This window comes from Heterocephalus glaber, unplaced genomic scaffold, assembly GCF_053883595.1.
Source record: "Heterocephalus glaber isolate CG9 unplaced genomic scaffold, H.glaber_assembly_v1.0 deba00000347, whole genome shotgun sequence".
Classification (NCBI taxonomy): Eukaryota; Metazoa; Chordata; class Mammalia; order Rodentia; family Bathyergidae; genus Heterocephalus; species Heterocephalus glaber.
Window position 1 is genome coordinate 61,904,869 of NW_028258143.1, and position 21,184 is coordinate 61,926,052.

The 21,184-nt window shown below is 39.1% G+C and overlaps 1 protein-coding gene across 2 annotated transcripts in view; it reads left to right on the forward strand.

Moving 5' to 3' along the window:
• Dnajc10 (DnaJ heat shock protein family (Hsp40) member C10) overlaps nt 1-20,446 on the forward strand; it is a 44,528-nt gene extending 24,082 nt beyond the window's left edge. For both annotated transcript variants that reach the window (XM_021247115.2, XM_004868176.3), the window contains exons 13-23: nt 1,505-1,619; nt 3,870-3,997; nt 4,226-4,342; nt 6,327-6,428; nt 7,460-7,615; nt 8,742-8,875; nt 9,903-9,956; nt 10,210-10,357; nt 14,533-14,652; nt 17,290-17,394; nt 19,099-20,446. In XM_021247115.2, the coding sequence (XP_021102774.1) occupies nt 1,505-1,619; nt 3,870-3,997; nt 4,226-4,342; nt 6,327-6,428; nt 7,460-7,615; nt 8,742-8,875; nt 9,903-9,956; nt 10,210-10,357; nt 14,533-14,652; nt 17,290-17,394; nt 19,099-19,110 (1,191 nt within the window). In that variant the 3' untranslated portion in view covers nt 19,111-20,446. The remainder of the gene's footprint in view (nt 1-1,504; nt 1,620-3,869; nt 3,998-4,225; nt 4,343-6,326; nt 6,429-7,459; nt 7,616-8,741; nt 8,876-9,902; nt 9,957-10,209; nt 10,358-14,532; nt 14,653-17,289; nt 17,395-19,098) is intronic.
• The last annotated feature ends 738 nt before the right edge of the window (nt 20,447-21,184 follow it).

Below are 21,184 nucleotides of genomic sequence, written 5' to 3' on the forward strand. Positions count from 1 at the left end.
TAAATCTAGGGTCTTCACCCTGCGCTACATCCTCCCCCACCCTTTTTTTGTACCAGGGATTGAACTCGGGTCCTTGTGCTTGCGAGCCAGGTGCTATGCCACTGAGCTAAACCCCCGGCCTTAAATTTTTATTTTGAGACAAGGTTTTAAGTTTCCCAGGCTGGGCTTCAGCTTGCATTCCCTCTGCCTCAGTCTCCCAGAATGCTGGAGTTACCAGCATGTGCCGCCGCGCCCCACTTTGTGTGTTTGCTGTTTAATCACAGTAGGTTCACTACATACCGTTCTGTAGTAAGCTTTTCCATTCAGCAGCATCGAACTTTGTCACTGGCCTGTGAGTACATACACTTGTGTGTGTGTGTGTCTTTGTCTTTGTTCCTCCCTAAAAGCTAAGTAGTATTTTACTATGTGTTCACATCAATTGTTTAACAAGGGCCGAGGATTTAGCTCAGTGGTTCCACCGCCTGCTTGCAAGCGCAAGGTCCTGAGTTCAAACCCCAGTACCAAAAAAAAACAATGAACAGATCTCTTGCTATTATTTTCATTTTTTAAAATATCAAATGATGCAAGACTTGTCCAGGTATTTTAATTTGAAAACTTTTGACTGAGTTACATATTTTTTCTTTTTGATCCTCATTACTAGAGCCCTCCAGAAAGTTTCTCTGTCAGCCATATTCTTTATTCTTCACTATTCTGATAGCCCAAAAGTAATATATTAACAATCTACAATTTAATTTGCTTTGTAGTATGGTTGAAAGAATAGACAATTATTGGCAGATCATAATTCTTCTCTAATTTATTTTCTCTTTAAATCCTTGGCACATTTTTTTTTCCTGTGCAGTGTTTATCTTGTTTGTTTTTTTTGAGACAGGGTCTTGCTATGTAATTCAAGCTGGCCTTCAACTCACACTGATCCTCCTGCCTCAGCTTCCCAAGTACTGGGATTACAGATGTGTGCCACCACACCCTGCTGTCCTGTTATTTCTTAATAGATCTTCCTTAAAGGCTATAATTTTTTTTTTTTTTTTTTTGATACTGGGCATGAACTCGGGACCTTGTGCTTGCAAGGCAGGAACCTGAACCACTGAGAGAAATACCCAGCCCAAAGGCTATAATTTTTTTCTTGGTTTATCATTTCCGTTATGTGTGCTATTTTCTTTCACACTGTATAAAAACAACAGACTTTTTCTAATTATCACTTATTCAGTTCTCCCTCCTCTGGCCCAAGATTAAACATCCCATACATTTATGGAGCATGTTTCTTTAAAAATTTCATGTTTCCTTGGAAATTTCCTCTCCAGTTTCTGACTCTGCAGGAAGCATTCATTTAACTGAATTGAATTTTCCATACTAAATGTAAATGAACTATTTTCCTTTTGTTTTTATAATTAACTTCTGTTGAGAAATAGTGCCAGGAGACGAGTGTCATTTTAGAGTTCTTTTTAGGAATATTTAAAAATTGAATGGATAGGATTTAGTTTCCATGAAATTCAACCCTGTCTTTCAGGTGGGAAGGTTCGATTGCTCCTCTGCGCCCAGCGTCTGTAGGGATCTCTATGTTTTCCAGCCCTGTCTGGCAGTATTTAAAGGACAAGGAACGAAAGAATATGAAATTCATCATGGTAAAAATAAGTTCATGTTCATTTCTAGATACAAATTTTCTAATTGTTTTTATCTTGTGTTGTGTGCGGAGGTTTATTGTTAATAATTCTTGCTTTCATTTATTAGTAACTAGAAAACTGGAAAGGTAGATTTTTAAATCCAAACATGTCTGACTCTACAGGTAGACGTCGCCTGCTAACTGTGTCAGACCCTAAAGCACCAGTGACTTACTAAGCTTTAAGAATGGAGATCGGGTATTTTTCGGGTTCCACTCTTCCGTGTTTGCTGCCTTGTTTCGAGCCTGTCACCTCTTTGCTCTGCCGTAAAAACATCTTCCTTTGGGGCTGTCATCTTCTAGTCTTTTCTTTTTACAGTTGAGTCCTTGTCATGTCTTTGGAGCTTGAGCCCAGAACACCATTTTCAGGTCACCTTTCTTGACCCTCCTGATTCTTTTGGATTAACGTTCAGATCCCTTAGCATGGCAGTACTAACTGTTTCTGTACCTGCCCTGCATTTAGAATGGCGCCTGGCACACAGCAGAGCTTAGGGAGGTACTTGTTAAATAAATGAGAGACTCACAATTCCCCTCTGGCCCCAGATGATCTTAGCTTTTGGATCCTTGAAAGCACCTTGTTCTTTCACTCTTTTATGCCCTCATGCATGATTTTTTTTTTTTAATTCCTCCTGGTCCTCCAAATATTCAGCAAACTGCAAATAACCTTGAGAACTTAAAGCAGTTTCTTCCATGGAAAATCACAACAGAGTCCCCAAGCACTTTTATGTACTATTGCTAATTTTATACCTTGTATTGTGTCCAAATTTAAATAGGTACAATATGGAAAGTAGGGAAAAAATGTAAACTTAATCTCTGCCTTGAATATTATCGAGGAGAGAAAACAACAAATAAATAAATAAATTTTTAAATTATCTGTCTGAAGCAAGGAGTAGTACTTATCAGTTGTGTAGTAAATTACCCCAAGACTTAGCAGCCTGAAACAACAGATTTGTGTACTCACGTCTTGTTGGTCAGGAATCTGAAAACAGCTTAGCTGCACCACTCTGGACTCAGGTTGTCGAGTAAGTCAGGGCTCCGGCCTTTGAAAGGCAGACTGCAGCTGCCGAATCTGGATTCTCTTAACATAGACCGGTCCGGAGCCTCACTTCTTCAGAGGCGAAGATATCTGTGAAGCAGTTGAAGAAACAGCGGCTGAAGAAAAAAGCAGGAGAATTTGATATTATTTATCTCCATATAGTTGTGAAATGTGTTTCTTCTGCTGGGCTGTGAACTTAAAGAAGACTTTTTTCATTTTTACTTGCCTTACAATATAAGGCAAGTACACATAGTAGATACTTAATTTTGACTCCTGAATAAATGAGTCAAAGGGCACTTGTGAAAATAAACTGCTCTGGTTAAGAAACATACTGTTTGCCATGCCAAGGATATTCTTTGTGCAATGGTAAATTATTAGAGGCATTTAAGCAAATTGATATTTATAGGTGGGCTGTGCTAGCAGTGTAGAAAATGGATTAAAGCGAGCTGAGGACAGCAATACCATTGTGGCTATTGCAGTAGGCCAGGGTGAATTCAGGCAGTTGCAGTAGGGTTGGAGACCCAGTAAGAGATGGAGTGGATGGAGTTAGGATACAAAGGCAGACAAGCAAGGCGAGGGTCACTCCTGGGAATCTTATTTAGGCACCGGGCTGATGGGGTTATGTTATTGCCAAGCAAGAGAAGGTGAGAAAAGAAGCACATTTGGGGGGAAAATAACTCAGCTTCAGTTTGGAGATCTTGTGTTTGCAAAGTTCGTGTGCTGTTCAGGTACAGTTTTCCACTGGTTGGTTGGTAACACAGGTTTTGTATTCATAGTAAGTTGAAACAGATGTAGGAGTTAGGCCATAATAACAGCATAAAGAATTCAAAGTCATTGGGCCAGGATTTAGCTCAGAGGTGCTGCCGCCCACCTGACAAGCACAAGGTCCCGAGTTCGATCCCTGGTACCAAAAAAAAAAAAAAAAGAGAGAGATTGTTCTACCTGTGAAGATGGAGCATTTCACAGAGGTTTTGACATTTTGACTAGGCAAAGATACAGAGGGTTCAAGAAAAAGGTACTCCCAGTAGAGAAAAACCATGTAGATACACAGAATGCAAAAACCTACCAAAATTGATTTGTTTTGTAAGTTCATCTAGCTTTAATATTGAATGTAAGAACTTTAAAATGTTTCTATGTAAATACCGAATGTAGATTTTAATTCTTCTCTTAATTTCAAAGGAAAGAAGATTTTATATGATATACTTGCTTTTGCCAAAGAAAGTATTAATTCTCATGTTACCACACTTGGACCTCAAAATTTTCCATCCAGTGACAAAGAACCATGGCTTGTTGATTTTTTTGCTCCTGTAAGTTATTTTTATCTGTCACATTTCAATACTGCACTGTATTTTCATGTCAGGGCAAAAAGAAGTTTGTAAATGATGTTGAGCCATTATTACTTGTTTGAGCCACCGTTGCATAAACTCGTAAGTGAGCACTGATACCTGTACCTCTCCAGGGACTGAGCATGTACCCGGAAGAGGCACACTGCCTATTACAAGAGTGGTGCTTAGTTCAATGCTTTTCTTTTTTAGTGGTGTCCACCGTGTCAAGCTTTACTGCCAGAGTTACGGAAAGCATCGACACTTCTTTATGGCCAGCTGAAATTTGGTACCCTAGATTGTACAGTTCATGAAGGACTCTGTAACATGGTAAGGCAAAGTATAAAAAATACAGTTCAGTTAATATTTTTTGTAAAATAGCAGTCTAGATAAATATCTTAAGTAAATAGGAAAATCAGGTAAGTAATTCGTGTTTCCTTATCCTAGCATTACCTTTTGGGCAGACTATAATTTTCTTTGGTTTTCCTTATAATTGTCTTCTAAGTATGTGAAAAAAATTAAAATGGTGAACAAGCATTTTGAACCCTTTGTTTACATGAAAATATTTTCTGCCAGGGATCTAGCTCAGTGGTTCCGCCGCCTGCCTCCCAAGCGCATGAACCCAAGTTCGATCCCCACCAAAAAAAGAAAAAAAATTCCTACATGAAAATATTTTCATAGGTAAACAAATACTTTCTAGTCCTCGGTTCCAATTTTATACTTTGTGATGAAGGTATCTAATACTACCTCTAATTACTGTTGGCATAAAAAAAAGCCAGTCCTGAAGCTGATTAGCTCTCCAGATCTGTTACTGTTTGGGGACTGCAGTGACAGGCACAAGCGCCCTGGCGCCTGGGGCTTGCACTCTGCAGATCTCAGCAGGTGGGGCCAGGAAGCGTCACAATCTGCCCAGAGCTGATTACTGTTGGTTACAGGGAGGTACACGTAGGTACTTGTCAGGATATATTCTCAAATTTTCAATATGCATGAAATGTTATTTAAGTTTTTAAAAAGAAAACGGGACTTTTCGTTTCTAATGTTCTATAGGTGACTTTGAAAAATAAAGGCCAACCAAAGATGCAAAATTATTGTGAAACAATAATTGTCTTACTTTAGCTTTTTATCTCAAATCATTAAGTAGCACATAAGAAAGAAGTGTAGGGATTTAAAATGTAGGATCAGTAATCCCAGCACTCAGGAGGCTGAGGCGGGAGAATCACGAGGCCACCCTGGGCTACCTAGTGAGTTCAGGGCCAGTCTGAACTACAAAGAGAGACCTGCCTCAAAAAAAACAAAATATGGGATCAGGTTCACTACTAATTAGTTGCCACTCACTCATTGTTTCAGTTTGATCAAGTCGCTTGGCCCCCTCCGTCACTGTTTTCTTATCTGTGAAGTAGGTTTTGTAACTTTAACTCCTAAACAAAATCATAAGAAACGGTATCTTTAGTATTTGACACATAATAAATACTTGTTAAATTTTACTTACTGTTTTATTAATCTAATGAATTATTTGAATTTACATACTTTTTTTCGGAGTTCTGATAAATGTTGCAACTCTTTTGCTAAATAATATGACTCTTCAAGATATGTGTGCTTATCCACTTAGGAATATAAAGTTCAGCCATAGCACATCTCTTTGTAACTTACTAGAAAATTAAAACTTCAGGAATATACTGTACTTCGTGGGACAGTGCCCATATTAATTCTGAAGTGGAAATTAAGCAATTTTGTACCATAAAGACTATCTTTAATACTAAAACATGACCAGATAATTAGGGCATGATTCATATTTCTTGAACCTAAAATAGTATACACATTCATTTTTTCTATTTTAATTTCTTAATCATCTTTCTAGAAAAATTTAAGAGTATTTACTATGATTTAAAAAGTGATGAAATACAAACATACTTTTTACAGCTTCTTCTTTGGTTCAGCAAAAAGGCACCAAGGGGCTGGGGATTTAGCTCAGTGGTTTTGTCACCTGCCTCGCAAGCACAAGAACCCGAGTTCGATCCCTGGTACCAAAAAAAAAGCACCAAGAATGTAATTACTCATGCTAACCTTCTCCGTGTTTTGATACCTTTGATTTTTATGGCTAATGAAGTACCTAAAATAAAGATCCAGGTATTCATCAGTACAACTGTGAATCCTTTGCTGAATATGTCTAGGCTAGCATGTTTTAGTCACCAGAAATTTAGCTGTAGGTTTTTTAGATCTGATTGTTGTTACTTAAGGAAGCTGGTTATGAAATGGAAAGAAATAGGTATCATTCATAACACCTTTGGTTAATTTGTATTCTCTTCCCTGACAGTATAATATTCAGGCTTACCCAACAACAATGGTATTCAACCAGTCCAGTATTCACGAGTATGAAGGCCATCACTCTGCAGAGCAGATCCTGGAGTTCATAGAGGTATTTTCAGTTACAACATATGACTAGAAATCCTTCAAATGATTGTTCCTAAGTCCAGTATTGACTATTTCATGCTAAAATGTTATTTCCTAAAAAGGAAATTTTTTAAAATTCAAGTCTGTGTTGTTACCGAGTGTATTGCCCTGTATGTAGTGGATTCAACTCTGTACTGAGTGTATGAAATTGTGTTTTCACCTAAAGCTGTTTCCCCCTTGCCCTGCACACGCAGCAGCATGCCCAGTGGCCTCCATCTCCTTGCTGCATTAAGGAAGAATCTCCTGTGGCCCAGCACCTCTGAGGCCTCAGTCAGGAGGTCATGGGGCTCCTGAGAAAGAACAAGAAGCTCTAGCTGAGAACTGTCCCATTTCAGCACCATTTCACTCGGTCCTATTCGTTGTCCCTCCACCTCCAAAACAGTGCTTGGTGTTTTTTGCTTGTTTTCCCAGTGACACTGCCCTCCTTGTTAGTTATCTGAACCTCATAGGCTGAAACTTGGTGACAGCAGCACTTGGAACATGTGATCTTTAGAGACGTACAATAGAGTAGCTCCAGTCAAAATGTCTGAAAAACAACAGCGACAGCAGGCATTCCATTAGTAATCAAGGGCCATTTCTGACCCAGTCACTCTTGGACAGACAACACATGAGCAGCTCCTGAACTGTTATCTACTCCTGACCTTAAAAAAGCCTCTTGAATGAGCCTATAATGGTTTTAGTGATAGAGATAAGGAAAAATATACTTTTGTTTAAGGAAACTGATGGACAAAAATCCAAAGTTAAGAAAAATTTTGTTGTTTTCTTGAGAGAAGGTGAACTGGTGGTGAGGTGACCCTCGTGCCTCAGCCCACCGGCTGCTGAGATGACCAGTGTGTGCCACCACGCCCAGCTGTGCTTTTCAGTTTTTGAGACAATTCACTATAGATTGCTTTTAAATATCCTTAAGCATCTTTTCATTTCTCTAAAGCGGGAACTTTCTAGGAATATGTGAACAACTTTTTAATATCCTTTAACAGTAGTTCGAGTTTTCTTTAGGATCTTAGGAACCCTTCAGTGGTCTCTCTTACACCCACCACATTCAGCGAACTGGTTAAACAAAGGAAGCATGACGAGGTCTGGATGGTTGATTTCTATTCTCCATGGTGTCACCCCTGTCAAGTCCTGATGCCAGAGTGGAAGAGAATGGCCCGGGTACAGTCAAATCCTTTATTTTAAATCTTAACCACTTACTAAGGAATGTTTATTTAACAGTTATTTTTAAACTGAGATACACTCACTAAATGATTAACAACAGCCCTGATCATACCATTAAGACCCTACACCTCGGTTTCTGTCTGTTATGTCGGCTTAGCCTTTTTTGTGTGGCATCAGTTGTGACCAAATTGTTACCAATGTCAACCCAAAACACCCTTTTATTTTTCTATTTAAATTTTTTCTACTGCTTTTTCCTCAGAATTTAAATATCATTTCTTCACAGTACTGTGAGACTTTAAGGGAAAAAAAGTAGTCTTGATCAGGAGAACAATTTTATTTAGAAATTTCCCGCAAATAGCCACAGTGTTAGAAATTATGAAAGATTGGAAATGATTTAAATGCCAGGGTGAAAAATGTAGTTAGTCTTCATTTCTAAAGTAAAAAACTGAGAGTTAAAGTGATTTCTAGTGTTTTAATGTTTAAGATTATAACTTTTAGGGCCAGGGATTAGTTCAGTGGTGCCGCTGCCTGACAAGCCTAAGGTCTTGAGTTCTATCCCTGGTACCCAAAAAAAAAACAAAAAAAGATTATAACTCTTAACACCTTTTCAATAAAATTTTGTGATTTGGGTGTGAGCTAAAGGATACATGCAATCCTTCCTTGCCTCCATTGGAAAAAGTAATTACTTAAAATATAATTGCACGGGCGGAGGATTTAGCTCAGTGGTTTCGCCGCCTGCCTCGCAAGCGCAAGGACCCCAGTTCAATCCCCAATACCAAAAAAAAAAATAATTACACCACTTAAAATGTCATTGCAGAGAGCTTCATTAGTATTTGGTTTTTAACACTTGAGTTTGAAAAACCAAAATATATGTTTCCTATGTAATAAATGAAGTATATTATTTGTTCTGCAATAATTCTGTCATTAATTACAGTATTAGATTTCAAATTCATTAGTTTTTAAATGGTCTCTTGTAAGTTAAGTACTTATCCGTTGTTATTTGGTTATAGTCACTGGTAAATAATGAGCATTTTACAGCTACCAGTTCTTTATTATAAACATCAAAAACTGTAGAGGTTGTTTTATTTTAATCATTGATACGACTTCTGATTTCCTCTTTTAGACATTAACTGGACTGATTAATGTGGGCAGTGTAGACTGCCAACAGTATCGTTCTTTCTGTGTCCAAGAAAATGTTCAGAGATACCCTGAAATAAGATTTTATCCCCAAAAATCAAATAAAGGCTATCAGTATCAGTAAGTATTCTCTCAAATTTGAAGCCTTAATAATATTACAGTGGTTTAATTATACAGTTATTGTGACTAAATAAAAGTTAAGCAGATATTGGGAGCACACCATATTTAAGATAGTGTTAATGAGCCTTCAGAAGATGAACAGAGAATTGAACAGTAGAACTATTCAAGAAGTTTGATAACCTAGTCAAGAACATGGGAGAAAGAGCTAACATTAAACATTTCTTGTTTCACATACTGTACTGTAGTAGATCTTTACTCACATTATTTCCACTAGTCTTCATGTAGACAGTGAGGAGGGAATTTCTGCCCTTCCTACTATTATAAAGAAGAGAAGTGTAGTCCTCAACACTTAGAAAGCTTTCCCAAGTCACTCGCCTGCTAAGGGTTAAAGCTGGGACGTGAACTCGGGACTGTCCCAGTGCCTGTGCTGTTTCCACACCACCAGCTAATTTCAAGTAGAATTCTCAGGTCTAAAGCAGAGTATGATGAATGTTAGTAAAGCAGTGAACGTGATTCATGGGCTTTAAGAAGTAACATCATAACTGGGGAAATCATGAAGAACTGCGTTTTTGAGGTAGTTTTTGACATGACAGTCTTTAAAAACTGGATGGGAGTTTGACAGACAATAGTACCTTGTGTACAAGTTGAGAAACTAGAGTCTTGGAGATAGGACTTGTCAAGTTCACCTAAATCTGCAGGATATATCCAACAGGCAGCTAGACATTCTGATTTATCTGGAGCAGAAAGATACACAAAGACTGGGGCTGAGGGTATAGCGCATTCTTAACATGCGTGAGGCCCTGGATTCAGTGCCCAGCACACACATACACACCATTCCCCCAGAAGACAAATACAAGACTGGAGAAAAATATATTTGAAAGTCATGTGACCAGTATTTGAATTAAATATATCTAAGAAGGGATATACTAGAAGTCAGCCAATTTTAATGCTACCATAAGATTGTTTTCTGAACATATATCCAATAATAGAAAATACAGTTTTCAACTGAATATTTTTTTTCTTTCAGTAGTTACAATGGTTGGAATAGGGATGCTTATTCCCTAAGAATCTGGGGTCTAGGGTGAGTAATTAAAATACATATACCATTGTATAAAATAGATTCAAAACCACCTTCCTTTTGGCTGTAAATTTTCTGTAGGTTAAGATTCTAGCATTTAAAGTACTTATTAAAGAATTATATTTACCAAGACAGCTGAGTATAATTACAGTGATATACTTGGAATCATTTTTAACTTAGAAAGTCTTGCGATATTATATTTTAAATGTTTGCTTTGGTTTTGTATAATGAAAAATGATTTTTATTCCTTCTACAGATTTTTACCTCAAGTGTCCACAAATCTGACACCTCAGACTTTCAGTGAAAAGGTTTTACAGGGGAAAAATCATTGGGTGGTCGATTTCTATGCACCTTGGTGCGGACCTTGCCAAAATTTTGCTCCAGAGTTTGAGCTCTTGGCTAGGGTAAGTCTTTTCTGTCTGCTTAAGTATAAGCTGTAGTCATGTTTTAATAATTGGATAAAACTTAATTCTTCATTTACTTCTGAATTTTAAAAAACCATATTCCATTTGACTATAATCTTTACAGATTTGCTTTTTAAGTAAAAATTCTAGCTTAACATCTTTGTTGATAACATTATCATCCACCTAGCAATAAAAGTCAGAAGTGTTCTTTTCCCTCCTGTTTCCTTTCCCCACCGCAAATGCTGTCTGCTGCCCTAGGCAGCCTCTGGATCCTGTCATTACTCTCTCCTGAATCCCTTTCGGATCTGGCGCTCTGTCCACACTCACCTTTGTTCAGGCCTTTCTCACCTCACTTAGACCCCTCCTGCCGTCTTCCCTGCTCAGGGCCATGAGGTGATCTCTGGAAATGCTGGCCTCTCTAACTCATTAACCGCACTTCTTCATAGAAGCACAATGACTTAGGGCTGATTTGACCCTTTCTGCCTCTTCAGGCTCATTCAGCTTTATCTCTCCCTCGTGTTCCAGGCAGAGGTTCTCTGAACCCATATCTTTATATATGTGCTGCTTCCTGTCTCTAAAATGCCCTGTCTTTACCTTGGCCATCTGGACTGTTTTCCTCATCCTGTAAAATGCAGCTCCATGTCACTGGTTCGGTGACCTCCATCCCTGTGGTTTAATGGGTGTCAACCTTGCTAGCATACATTCCCCCATCGGTGTGCTGTATGGACTGAACTGCAGACTTTGAAGTCAAGGTCCACGTCTTATCAGTTATTGTATCCCCACTGCTTCAGTGAACTCAACACACATGCCCACTGCAGGTGAAGGTTTTGGTGTTCTTCTGGTCACAGTGATATAGGGGGAAGAGATGTAAGTCCCAAACCTGCTAGATATCCGAAACGGGAGTTCGTGTTCTCTAAAATCGAAGAATGAATTCTAGGAACAACAGAGGTTAAAAGTAGGAAAAATTTATTGAGAGAAAGAAAGCTTCTACCTAAGAGAGACAGAAAGGGGACCAGAAAGTGGGTTGTCCGCCCACCCCACTTTTCAAAGATGTTTTATACAGCAAAGCCATGTGGTGAGGTGGGTACAAAGTGGGACAAAACTATAAGACATGATGGAAATTTACAAGGTGGGCATGAGGTGGGACAAAACCCTGACCAACCAATAAGATTACAAGTACAGTCACCCAGATAATACTGATTAAATGGGGATCAAATGAAAAGACAAGTCACACACAAGGAATTTCCCATTTAGACTATCAATCACCACTATCTATTTCTAGGGGAAGTAGTACTTCTGTTCCTTCTACAGTGAATGTGCCTCAGTTGTTCTCCATGTTGGTTCCTTGCTGTGTTGGCTCCTCTAGGGCTGGCACCTTAAAGGAGGCCCTGTCTACCTGCCAACAAGATATCTAATTAACTTACCTATCTATAATAACAGGAGGCCCATTGATGATGCAGTCCAGAATGATAGCTTCCTGTTTAGCTAACTCACAGAGCCCCTGTCGTTGATAGACACAACACTGATTAGAGAGAAAAAGTCAGCGCCAGTTCCACAGGCCAGAACAGCTTAGCATCCCAAACCATAGGAATATTTTTTAGCAGGGGGGACTTTTTAAGAAGCTCCTACAAGCAGTAAAAGATTTTAGTTACTGAATAGTTGCTCAGATAAGAGATTATGTATTCCTAAACTTTTCACTGCTTCTTTCCTGTCAAATAACTCAACATTATTTTATACCTTCATCTCTCCTGTACTAAAAGCTAACATAGTGATGCAAGTGCATTTTAATTATAGCAGAAAATTTAAACATGAGAACGGTCATTCATTCACCAAATCCTAAGCATCAAGCAAAGGCATTCTGCTGTGTACTAGGGCTACAAAGATGAAAAGACTAAAATCTTCAAAACCTGACAGTTTTAAACTAAAGATAAAAGGCAAGTAAATGTACATGATACAGGGCTGGGGATTTAGCTCAGTGGTTCCAGCACCTGCCTCGCAAGCACAAGGTCCCGGGGTTAGATCCCCGGTACTAAAAAAAAAATAATAATAATATACACGATACAATAGGATATGGTTGTAATGAAATTAGAATATAGCCAGACTTGAGCAAAATGGTCAAGAGTGATGACACTAAGAAGAGACAAAGGGCTCCACAGAAAAATTAGTGTTTGAGACAAGAATTACAACATGAGCAGGAGTTTGACTCTTGAAAGGGCTGGCTAGAGATGGAACTCAGGTCCTTGCACTTGTGGGGCAGGCAGTGGCACCACTGAGCTAAATCCCCGGCCCTCAGAATATATTCTTCATAAGCATCAGAAGAACTACTGAGTATAGCAGGACCCATTTTACATTTTAGATCACATTATTGGCCTGAACAAGGGCAGAACAAGCTGTTTAGGGCACCAAAAACAATTACAAGACCAGGAGAAATTGAATAGACAAGTAAATTGGTATATAAACATTTTGTAAATGACATAGAAATGTACTAAAAGTCACATTTCTAGGTTTTTCTGTCAGAAAGTGTGTGTCAGTCCATGTGCACCCTTACTCCCAGTCTGCAGTGCCCTAACCCCAGTCAAGTCTGCCTATTTGCATATCCCAGTAGGCTTGGCAATCAAACTAGAGGTAGCGGAGTTATTCTAATTGTCCTGAAGTAAGAGGTAATGTGCACCAGGATTAGGGCAGTAGTTATATAAGAAAAAATAGGATTTCCTATTTGTGACAGATGAGGGAGGGGACAGATGCAAAAGAAAGAAATGATTCGTGTTTGATTGTGACTGAGGGAACAGTCTAGGATAATTCTAGCTCTTGGCTTAAACTGAGTGCATATAGATAGGGCAGGAAGAAGAGTGAGTTAAGGGGGAAGGATTAATGTTAGAAGTAATGTGTTTGAGATGCTTGAAGCATTCACATAAAGTAGGCCAGTACTTAGTAGAATATGAAATCAAGATTAGGAATCGAGGTTCAAGACTATTCACTGTGAAAAGATTGTTATCCATAGGTGGAACTCTGGGTAGTGTAGCTTGAGGATAGTGAAGGATGGGTTAGTTAGCTTTCTTGTCACTGACAGCACCTGACACCCACAACTTAGAGGAGGAGAGGATTTAATTTGACTCACAATTTGGAGATTTCAGTCCATGGGAAGCTGGCTCCAAGGCATCATGTCAGAAGGGACTGGCAGACCAAAGATGCTAAGCTCCTGGTGGCCAGGACATAAAACAGGGAAGCAGTGCCAGAGAGGAAGGGAAAGGGACCAGACATGGAGCCTACAGCCACACCTCCATGACCCACCCAGAAGTGTCCTCCACCAGTCCCTTGGACGGATCCCAAAGAGTCAAGTTGACTCCACCCTGACCACCACAAAGGAAGTCCCCATGTTGGAGAAAGAAAGAACAACAAGAGTAATGACAGATGCCAAGAAAGAAAATAGAAGACAAAGGAGTGGTCCAAGTATCAAGGGCTCATTAAGAACAAAAAGTGTCCATTCATCTCGGTCAAGTACAAGTGACTGTGAACTTACAGCCATTTCATTAAAGGCAGCAGTAAGAACACAAGCCAGACTAAAATGCCAGGTAAGTACGTGATGAAGTGGTGAAATGAGCCACTGCAGAGCAGGCAGGCAGATGCATGCGGCACATGCTGGTCGCAGAGGAGTCATCAAGGTGCAGGAAGAAGATCTTTCGTGATCTGTGTGTACACTGACAGCAGGGCCTGCCAGGAAGGACTGCAGAGTGCAGATGGAGTGACCCACCCTCCGCCGCGTGAAGAATCCCACCTCGGCACAGGAGCACTGTGAGGAAAAGGCTTAGAGTCGGAAACGCCTTCCCTGGTGTGACGGGCAAGGTGTGCTTAGCTTAGCAGGGAGACGTTGCGGTAATCATTGTCTGGCGTTCTTGGGGAGGAGGAAGAGAGGAGGCAAGAGTGGGAGGCTTAAAGAGGCAGGAAAAACTTCGGAAACAATATTGATTGAATTGGAAGGATCAAGCCCAAAATGTATAAAGATTTTAAATAGGGCTGGGGATTTAGCTCAGTGGCTCCTCCGCCTGCCTCGCAAGCTAAGGACCCGAGTTCGATCCCCAGTACCAAAAAAAAAAAAAAAAAATTTTAAATATATCATAGTGCTTGATAGTCAAAATAGTTTGTCAGAAAATGGCAAAATGTGGTTTTTTCCACAGATGGTTAAAGGAAAAGTGAAAGCTGGGAAGGTAGACTGCCAGGCTCATTCGCACGTGTGCCAGGAAGCTGGGGTCCAGGCCTACCCGACTGTGAGACTTTATGCCTATGACAGGACAAAGGTAAGTGCAGGCTTTCCCCTGGGACCTGAACCCTTGTCGGCCAGGCTCAGCAGGAGAAATGACAGAGGGAGAAGGAACTAGGAGGAAAGTATTGCTGTACATTGCTGAAAGAAGCTTTTGATTCACATGATGCACTGGTGTTCTTAGGGATGGGCTCCTCAGTTGCCTTAAGGTGTTTTTACTCATCAGTATAAAGAAACCTAACAGTATTAAGTGATTGATTCAAGGTGATTATTTTCTATGAAGCTCTACATTTTTTACTTTCTGTAGAATAAGTATTGCTTTTTAAATTCTTTCCATGAAGAGAAAAAAGTTAATACTTTTAGCCTTAGAGTCCCTTGGTTCAATTACTAATATGGGCTGGGGATTTAGCTCAGTGGTTTCACCACCTGCTGTGCAAGCACAAGGACCCGAGTTTGATCCCGGTACCAAAAAAAAAAGATTTCCAATTACTGTTACTTTTGGGCACTACTAGCAATACGCTTGGGCTGGGGAGTTAGCTCACTGGCTCCACGCCTGCCTCACAAGCACAAGGTCCCGAGCTCGGTCCCCCATACCAAAAAAAGAAAAAACAGGGAGATAGATCTAGGGCCCAGGATTTAGCTCAGTGGTTTCGCCGCCTACTGTGCAAGTGCAAGGACCCAAGTTTGCTCTCCAGTACCAAAAAAAAACACTACTAGCAATATGCTTTTATTCTCCAGTAGGTAATACAGCCCTGCACCAAGGAGTCTTGAACAAAACCCAGGGGACAGCCTCTTTCTCTGGACATGGAACATAGAATATGTCTTATCACGCATATAATTGTTAACTCATGATGGTTGCTGACTTCCCAAGTAAAAAAAAAAAAAAGACTTTCTGACAGACCTGTGTTATTTCAACCAGAATTTTGCTATTTTTCTGACAGAATTGAAGACTAAATCTCTTACCCTAGTTTGTAAGACTATAAATGAAGGGGCTTAGGTGTTGGTCAGTGGTAGAGCACTTGCATGATGAGCACAAGCTTCAGTCCCCTGTACTGCAGCAAGTGAAGAATAAGCAAAGGACAACTGACCATGATATTTTTAAATTATAAGTAAAACCCAACAAATAAATGGACTGAGGAAATTGCAGTGTGGTAAAATATAAAGCATATTCTCTCTGGCTAGGATCCCAACAACAGTGAGAAAATAATACACTCTTCAGTATCACTTAGAGGGCAGCCAAAAGTGAAATCATTTTCTATCCAAAAGTAGACTGGGAAGGACAATTTAGTGAAAGGGAGTAGAAGCCACAAAAGTCACGTCTCAGGAGGTTATTGTGACTATTGAGGTCACCGAGAGCATTCTAAAGTGTGTACTGCTGCCTAGAATAATGCTTGCCTTCAGTATTTCTGTTCACAATGCTGTATTCCACTGGGTGAGTTTCAAAGTCATGAGCTTGCGTGCTTTGGGGGAAAAAAGAACAGAAATAATCTAAAGTTTTTACCGCCCACATACTCAGGCTTCCTGGTAAAACATTCAAAGTAAATAATTTCTAATGTTTTATACTTTTTGAGGAAGAATATCAGGTTAAGCTCTGATTATTTCTTGACAATTCTAATACATTTTGAAATAGTTAAAGAAATTAGGGGGCACACAGCTGTAATCCCAGCACTCTGGAGCCTGAGGCAGGAGGAACACCAGGAGTTCAAGACCACCCTGAACTACATAACGAGACCTTGTCTTAAAAAAAATTTCAGAAATCGAGTCCCAGAGGTAGGTTTCTCAGTGAAGGTTTTAACTGAAGGAGTTGTTTCTGTCTTACGAACAGCCTCAGGTACATACAACACAGCAGCAGCAAAGGGCCTGAGTCCTCGTTCCTTCAGCTCAATAGCTCTGCTTCCAGTTTCCAAATCAACTGAGAAACAGGTGATACTGGGTCTTACTCAGGCAAATTGGTGCTAGGCAAGTATCAGTGTAATGAGCACAGAATTAACCGGGCCACAGAGGGAACTGTTTGAAAAGAGAGTGTTCCTATGGGTGCAGGACACAGAACAGAGGACAAGTTAGGGACCAGATGTCCCTGTCCATGGAGGCGCAGGTGACCCAGGAGTCCAGGCCAGACAGACCAAAGGCAGTAAGGGCTGCAGGAGATGGAAGTACAAACCAAGCAGGCTGTTACACACATTTTTAAAAAGCAGCTGTAGCACATGCAATTTGGGGTGTGGGGCTCACACCAGGAATAAGGAAGCTGGCGGCTGCAGAGCCAGAACAAGTAGGGGTGGTGCCGTGGGCCTCCCCCTGCATCTCCACCACTGAGAACGGGGGAGCCCCCATGCTTCCCATTACTGGAGTTGGCCAAGGTTTTGCCAGTGTACTGATTCGATCAGAACGATTTCAGGCCTGTGAGGACATCTTTTCTTATACTTTCAGATATGTTTGAGGCTTTTGAAGTCAGTGGCATATTTTTTTCCAGGAATTATTTTACATTCCCATAGCACGTTTACTCCAGGTATGGCTTAACTGCTTTTCCAGCTTTATTTCCTCAAAGAAATTTGAATTTCAAACACTTAAAAGTTTTGGAACAAAAGAACTTTAAAGCATATTAGTCAAGTTGTTAGATGGAAATTTTATCATTTAATATTTAATCAAAACATGACAGGAGTATTTTTAATTTTAGAAAAGTATTTGGGAAGAGCATATAAGTGCTAGAGATGCAAAAATAATTGCTGCCTTCATTTATGGAAAATTGGAAACTCTCCAAAATCAAGAAAAGAGAAACAAGGTGAGAACAAAACTTAAACTGACTTCGGCAAAAGTTATGGAAATGTGTTTCACTACGCATTACATGTTAGTAAGAGAATTTTCTACTTTAGAAGCTGTATTTTGATTGTCTTTATTTCCTAAACAGTAAAATGCTTACAGATGTGTACAAGTAAAACCATTTTACAAAAAATAACTAAGTTTTATACAAAAATATCTATAGAGATGTTCATAGCAGCATCATTCATACCAAAAAATGTAAATGCAGACGTTCATCGACTCCTGAACAAAGTGTGGTCTCTGTACTGTGCTGTGGCATGTTCTTCAGCCCTGAAGAGGCGCAAAGTGCTGGCCATGCTACCACACGAAGGCCATGATACAGGCCTCAGGAGTGAAACCAGTCAGAGAAGGCCACATTTTTCCCGGTTCTATTCATGTGAAGCATTCAGAATAGACTAATTGTTACACACAGTGAGTAAGCTAGTGGTTCTTAGAGTGAGGTAGAAAAGAGAAATTGGGTGACTGCTAATGTGTAAAAAGTTTGAAGTGTGTAAAATGTTCTAAAATTAGATTTTTATGATAGTTGTACAACTCTGAATATATTAAAAACTGCTGAGTTCCTTTGCAGGAATTGTATGATATGTAAAATGTAAGTTGTAGAAAAAAATAATCATTTATGACCATTAAATTTTGTTCAAATATAAAGATAGCATTAAGTTGTTAGGAACAAATACACTAAAGCCTTAATACATTTTAGGTAGCAAATATTCCTTTTTTCTCAATATAGTAGAATGTATTTTGAAACTCATACTCATCTTCTCTCCTTGGATTTTTAATCAGTTTAATTCTTGTTATTCCTCAGAAGCCATTCATTTTTTTTCCTCTTTTAAATCAGTCATTCTAGGACACATTGACATCAACAAGTCTATGAGTGTTGGGAGCTTTTTAAATGGAATTTAATACAATCACATATGAAGTATCTGGGATTCTCACCGTATAAGGCAAAAGAACAAAACAGCACAGCCTCAGAGAGGGTTAGAGAAATGTGGTTTTATAGAATATTAGAACCCAAACTCTGTGTTACCCAGTTCAGAACTAAGACCCCAGGAGAGGAAGCTGTACAGCTTGCTTCCCAAACATTTTATTCATATCTAAAAAATAGGGAAGATAGAGTTACGGAACTGTATTTTCCTAGTCTACTTAGCAGACCTGTTTTTTCTGCTTGGCAGTATTTTCTCAGTAGTCACAAATTTTAAAATAACTTATCTCAAGTATTTGGAATAAACCATAGTTCTAAACCCAGAATATCATTACCTGAAATCAAGTTAAGGAACATACTAGATATGACTTAGAAAGTATATGCAACAACCTCAGTTCACAAAACTTAATTCTTTCCATGTTTCTAGTCACAAACTGAATTGGATGAGAACCGAATCAAATTCATTGGTTAGGTACTATAATGTTTCTATGGGGAAATTTGACTCAGTTCTCATCCAATTTGGTTTTCAGTCAGAATCGTGACTATGAAACTATAGTTTTTGGGCAGGAACAGACTAAAAGATTTTCCTTTATTTTTTATTGTTAGGCAAGGTGTGTTTTGTGTGATGATCCATTAAATAAGAGTATTGAGTTATTTTTTAAAAAGTAAAATGTTGGTTTATATTGTACCATGCTTTAAACATTATCAGGCCAAACATATTTTAATACTTTTATATTACTAATACAGGATGAACTTTGATGATGTTGATGATGAAGAAAAATTGAAAAGAAAGAATTCTGAAAAATACCATCAGAAAAGGACGCCTTTTAAGAATACTTGACTGCATTTGTGGTGGAAGTTAATGAACGTAGTCTTGGACTGCTAAGAATTGCACTGCCTGAAGTCTGTACAACATTGATGTAAAGGAAAGATCTGCAGACTTTCTGGAGAAGGACAGATCACAGATGTTTTAAGTTTTATGGACTTTGTTTCTTTGTCACATCTTTGTTGTGGTTGTTGGTTTTAATGATTCTTTTAAAAAACAAAAACCCATTCTTAGCTCAGGGCCATACAAAAACATCACAGGCCAGGCTCATTCCATGGGCCTCAATTGCTGCCCCTAGAAACATTTTGCTGTCTGGCTCTGCCGTGAGCCTGTTCACTGCACAGTGGAGTATTTCTCAGTAAAAAGGTGGAACTTGGTTATCAAAAACACGCAAATAGGCCAGGGATTTAGCTCAGTGGTTCTGCTGCCAGCCTTGCAAGTGCAAGGACCCAAGTTCGATCCCCGGTACCAAAAAAAAAACAAGCAAATATAGGGGCCGGGGATTTAGCTCAGTGGTTCTGCCGCCTGCCTTGCAAGCGCAAGGTCCCGAGTTCAATCCCCTGTACCAAAATAAAAACATGGAAATATGGTAAAATAGATATAACATGCTTTCATACTGTTTTATACTGAAGAAATTCTCCATTTTGCTTTAAAAGTTGAAGAAATTTTTTATTTTTTACAATTGAGAAATTTGCAACAGTAAGTATAAAAATCTTACAGACTGCCTTATCACCCAGAAAAGCCAGAAGGGGAAGAACTCACAGTGAGTAAATGGACCTCTAAGCTACTCGAACATAGCAGTTAGAGTTCTGTATTTTTTAAATGTGTGCATTTATTTTCTGAAATTGCTTTCATAAAAATTTTTCCACTGACAGTTCATTTTTTTGAGGCCTCTATTTATTTACATTTATTTTTCCATAGCTGTGGTTTTTCCACTCCAATCTACTCATTCAAATAGGGAAAAGTTTTATAGATTTTACTGTAGCTCATAATGATACTCTGGTTGTTGCTGTAACAATGTCAGAGGCTGCCTTTACCAGCTAAATGTTGGCATAACTGAACTTATTTTTATAAGAAAATCAAGTGTATAAATCTAAAATGGGATCTTTTAGTTCCTGGGTTCTGATTCAAAACATCACAGAATTTTTTTTTGCATTTCAACAAAACTGCGAGAAACCTCTAGTTGTTTAGTTACAATTCAGAGTGTATGGAATGCTAAAAATTTCAATTTACCAAGAGATTAATAAAAACACTGCATTTTTCCAAAAACCTATTAGGTTTACGGTGTATTGAGTTTAGAAGAGTTTTGTTTTTATCACTACAGCTTGCTCCCCAGTATTTCCTTATGAAGGTTATTTTATATCTGAAATGTGTACAGAACATAATAGTCTTCATTCATTCTCACCTCCCACTGTGTGAATAGTCTCCAATTCTTTTTTTCTACTGGGGATCGAACTCAGGCCCTTGCGGCTGTAAGCCAGGTGGTGGCACCACTGAGCTAAATCCCCGGCCTCCCATTATTTCTTTATTTGTACAACTCTGTGTCTTGCGTTCATACATGTGGTGGGAACCTGTGGAACACACCCCTTTCAACATCAGCTTTTTGAAACATGATCGATGATGACGAAAGCCGTTCATTTATTAAATTTATTTTTTAAATCCTACAAGTTCTTAAAAAGTGCTTGAGTACTGCAGAAATCCAAAAATGGAATGCCTACAGAGGTCTCCGGAGATGTGTGCTGAATCACACAGCAGTTTCGTGTGTCCCACCACTCTGGGCACAGAGGGTGTGCAGAAGCAGCCTGAGGCCCGTTCCTGTGCCCCGAGTCTGGCTCACAGTCATGTCACTGCACTTGGGTATCACTACCTACACCTCACCTCCTGTACTGACTAAGTATTTTAGGCAGTAAATCATGTTAACTTGCTTTATGTGCCTGTAGAATCAGCTGCAAAGCTTGTTTTAAATGCTACATTGTTTCCTTTGGGACAGTTTATTTATAAAGCACT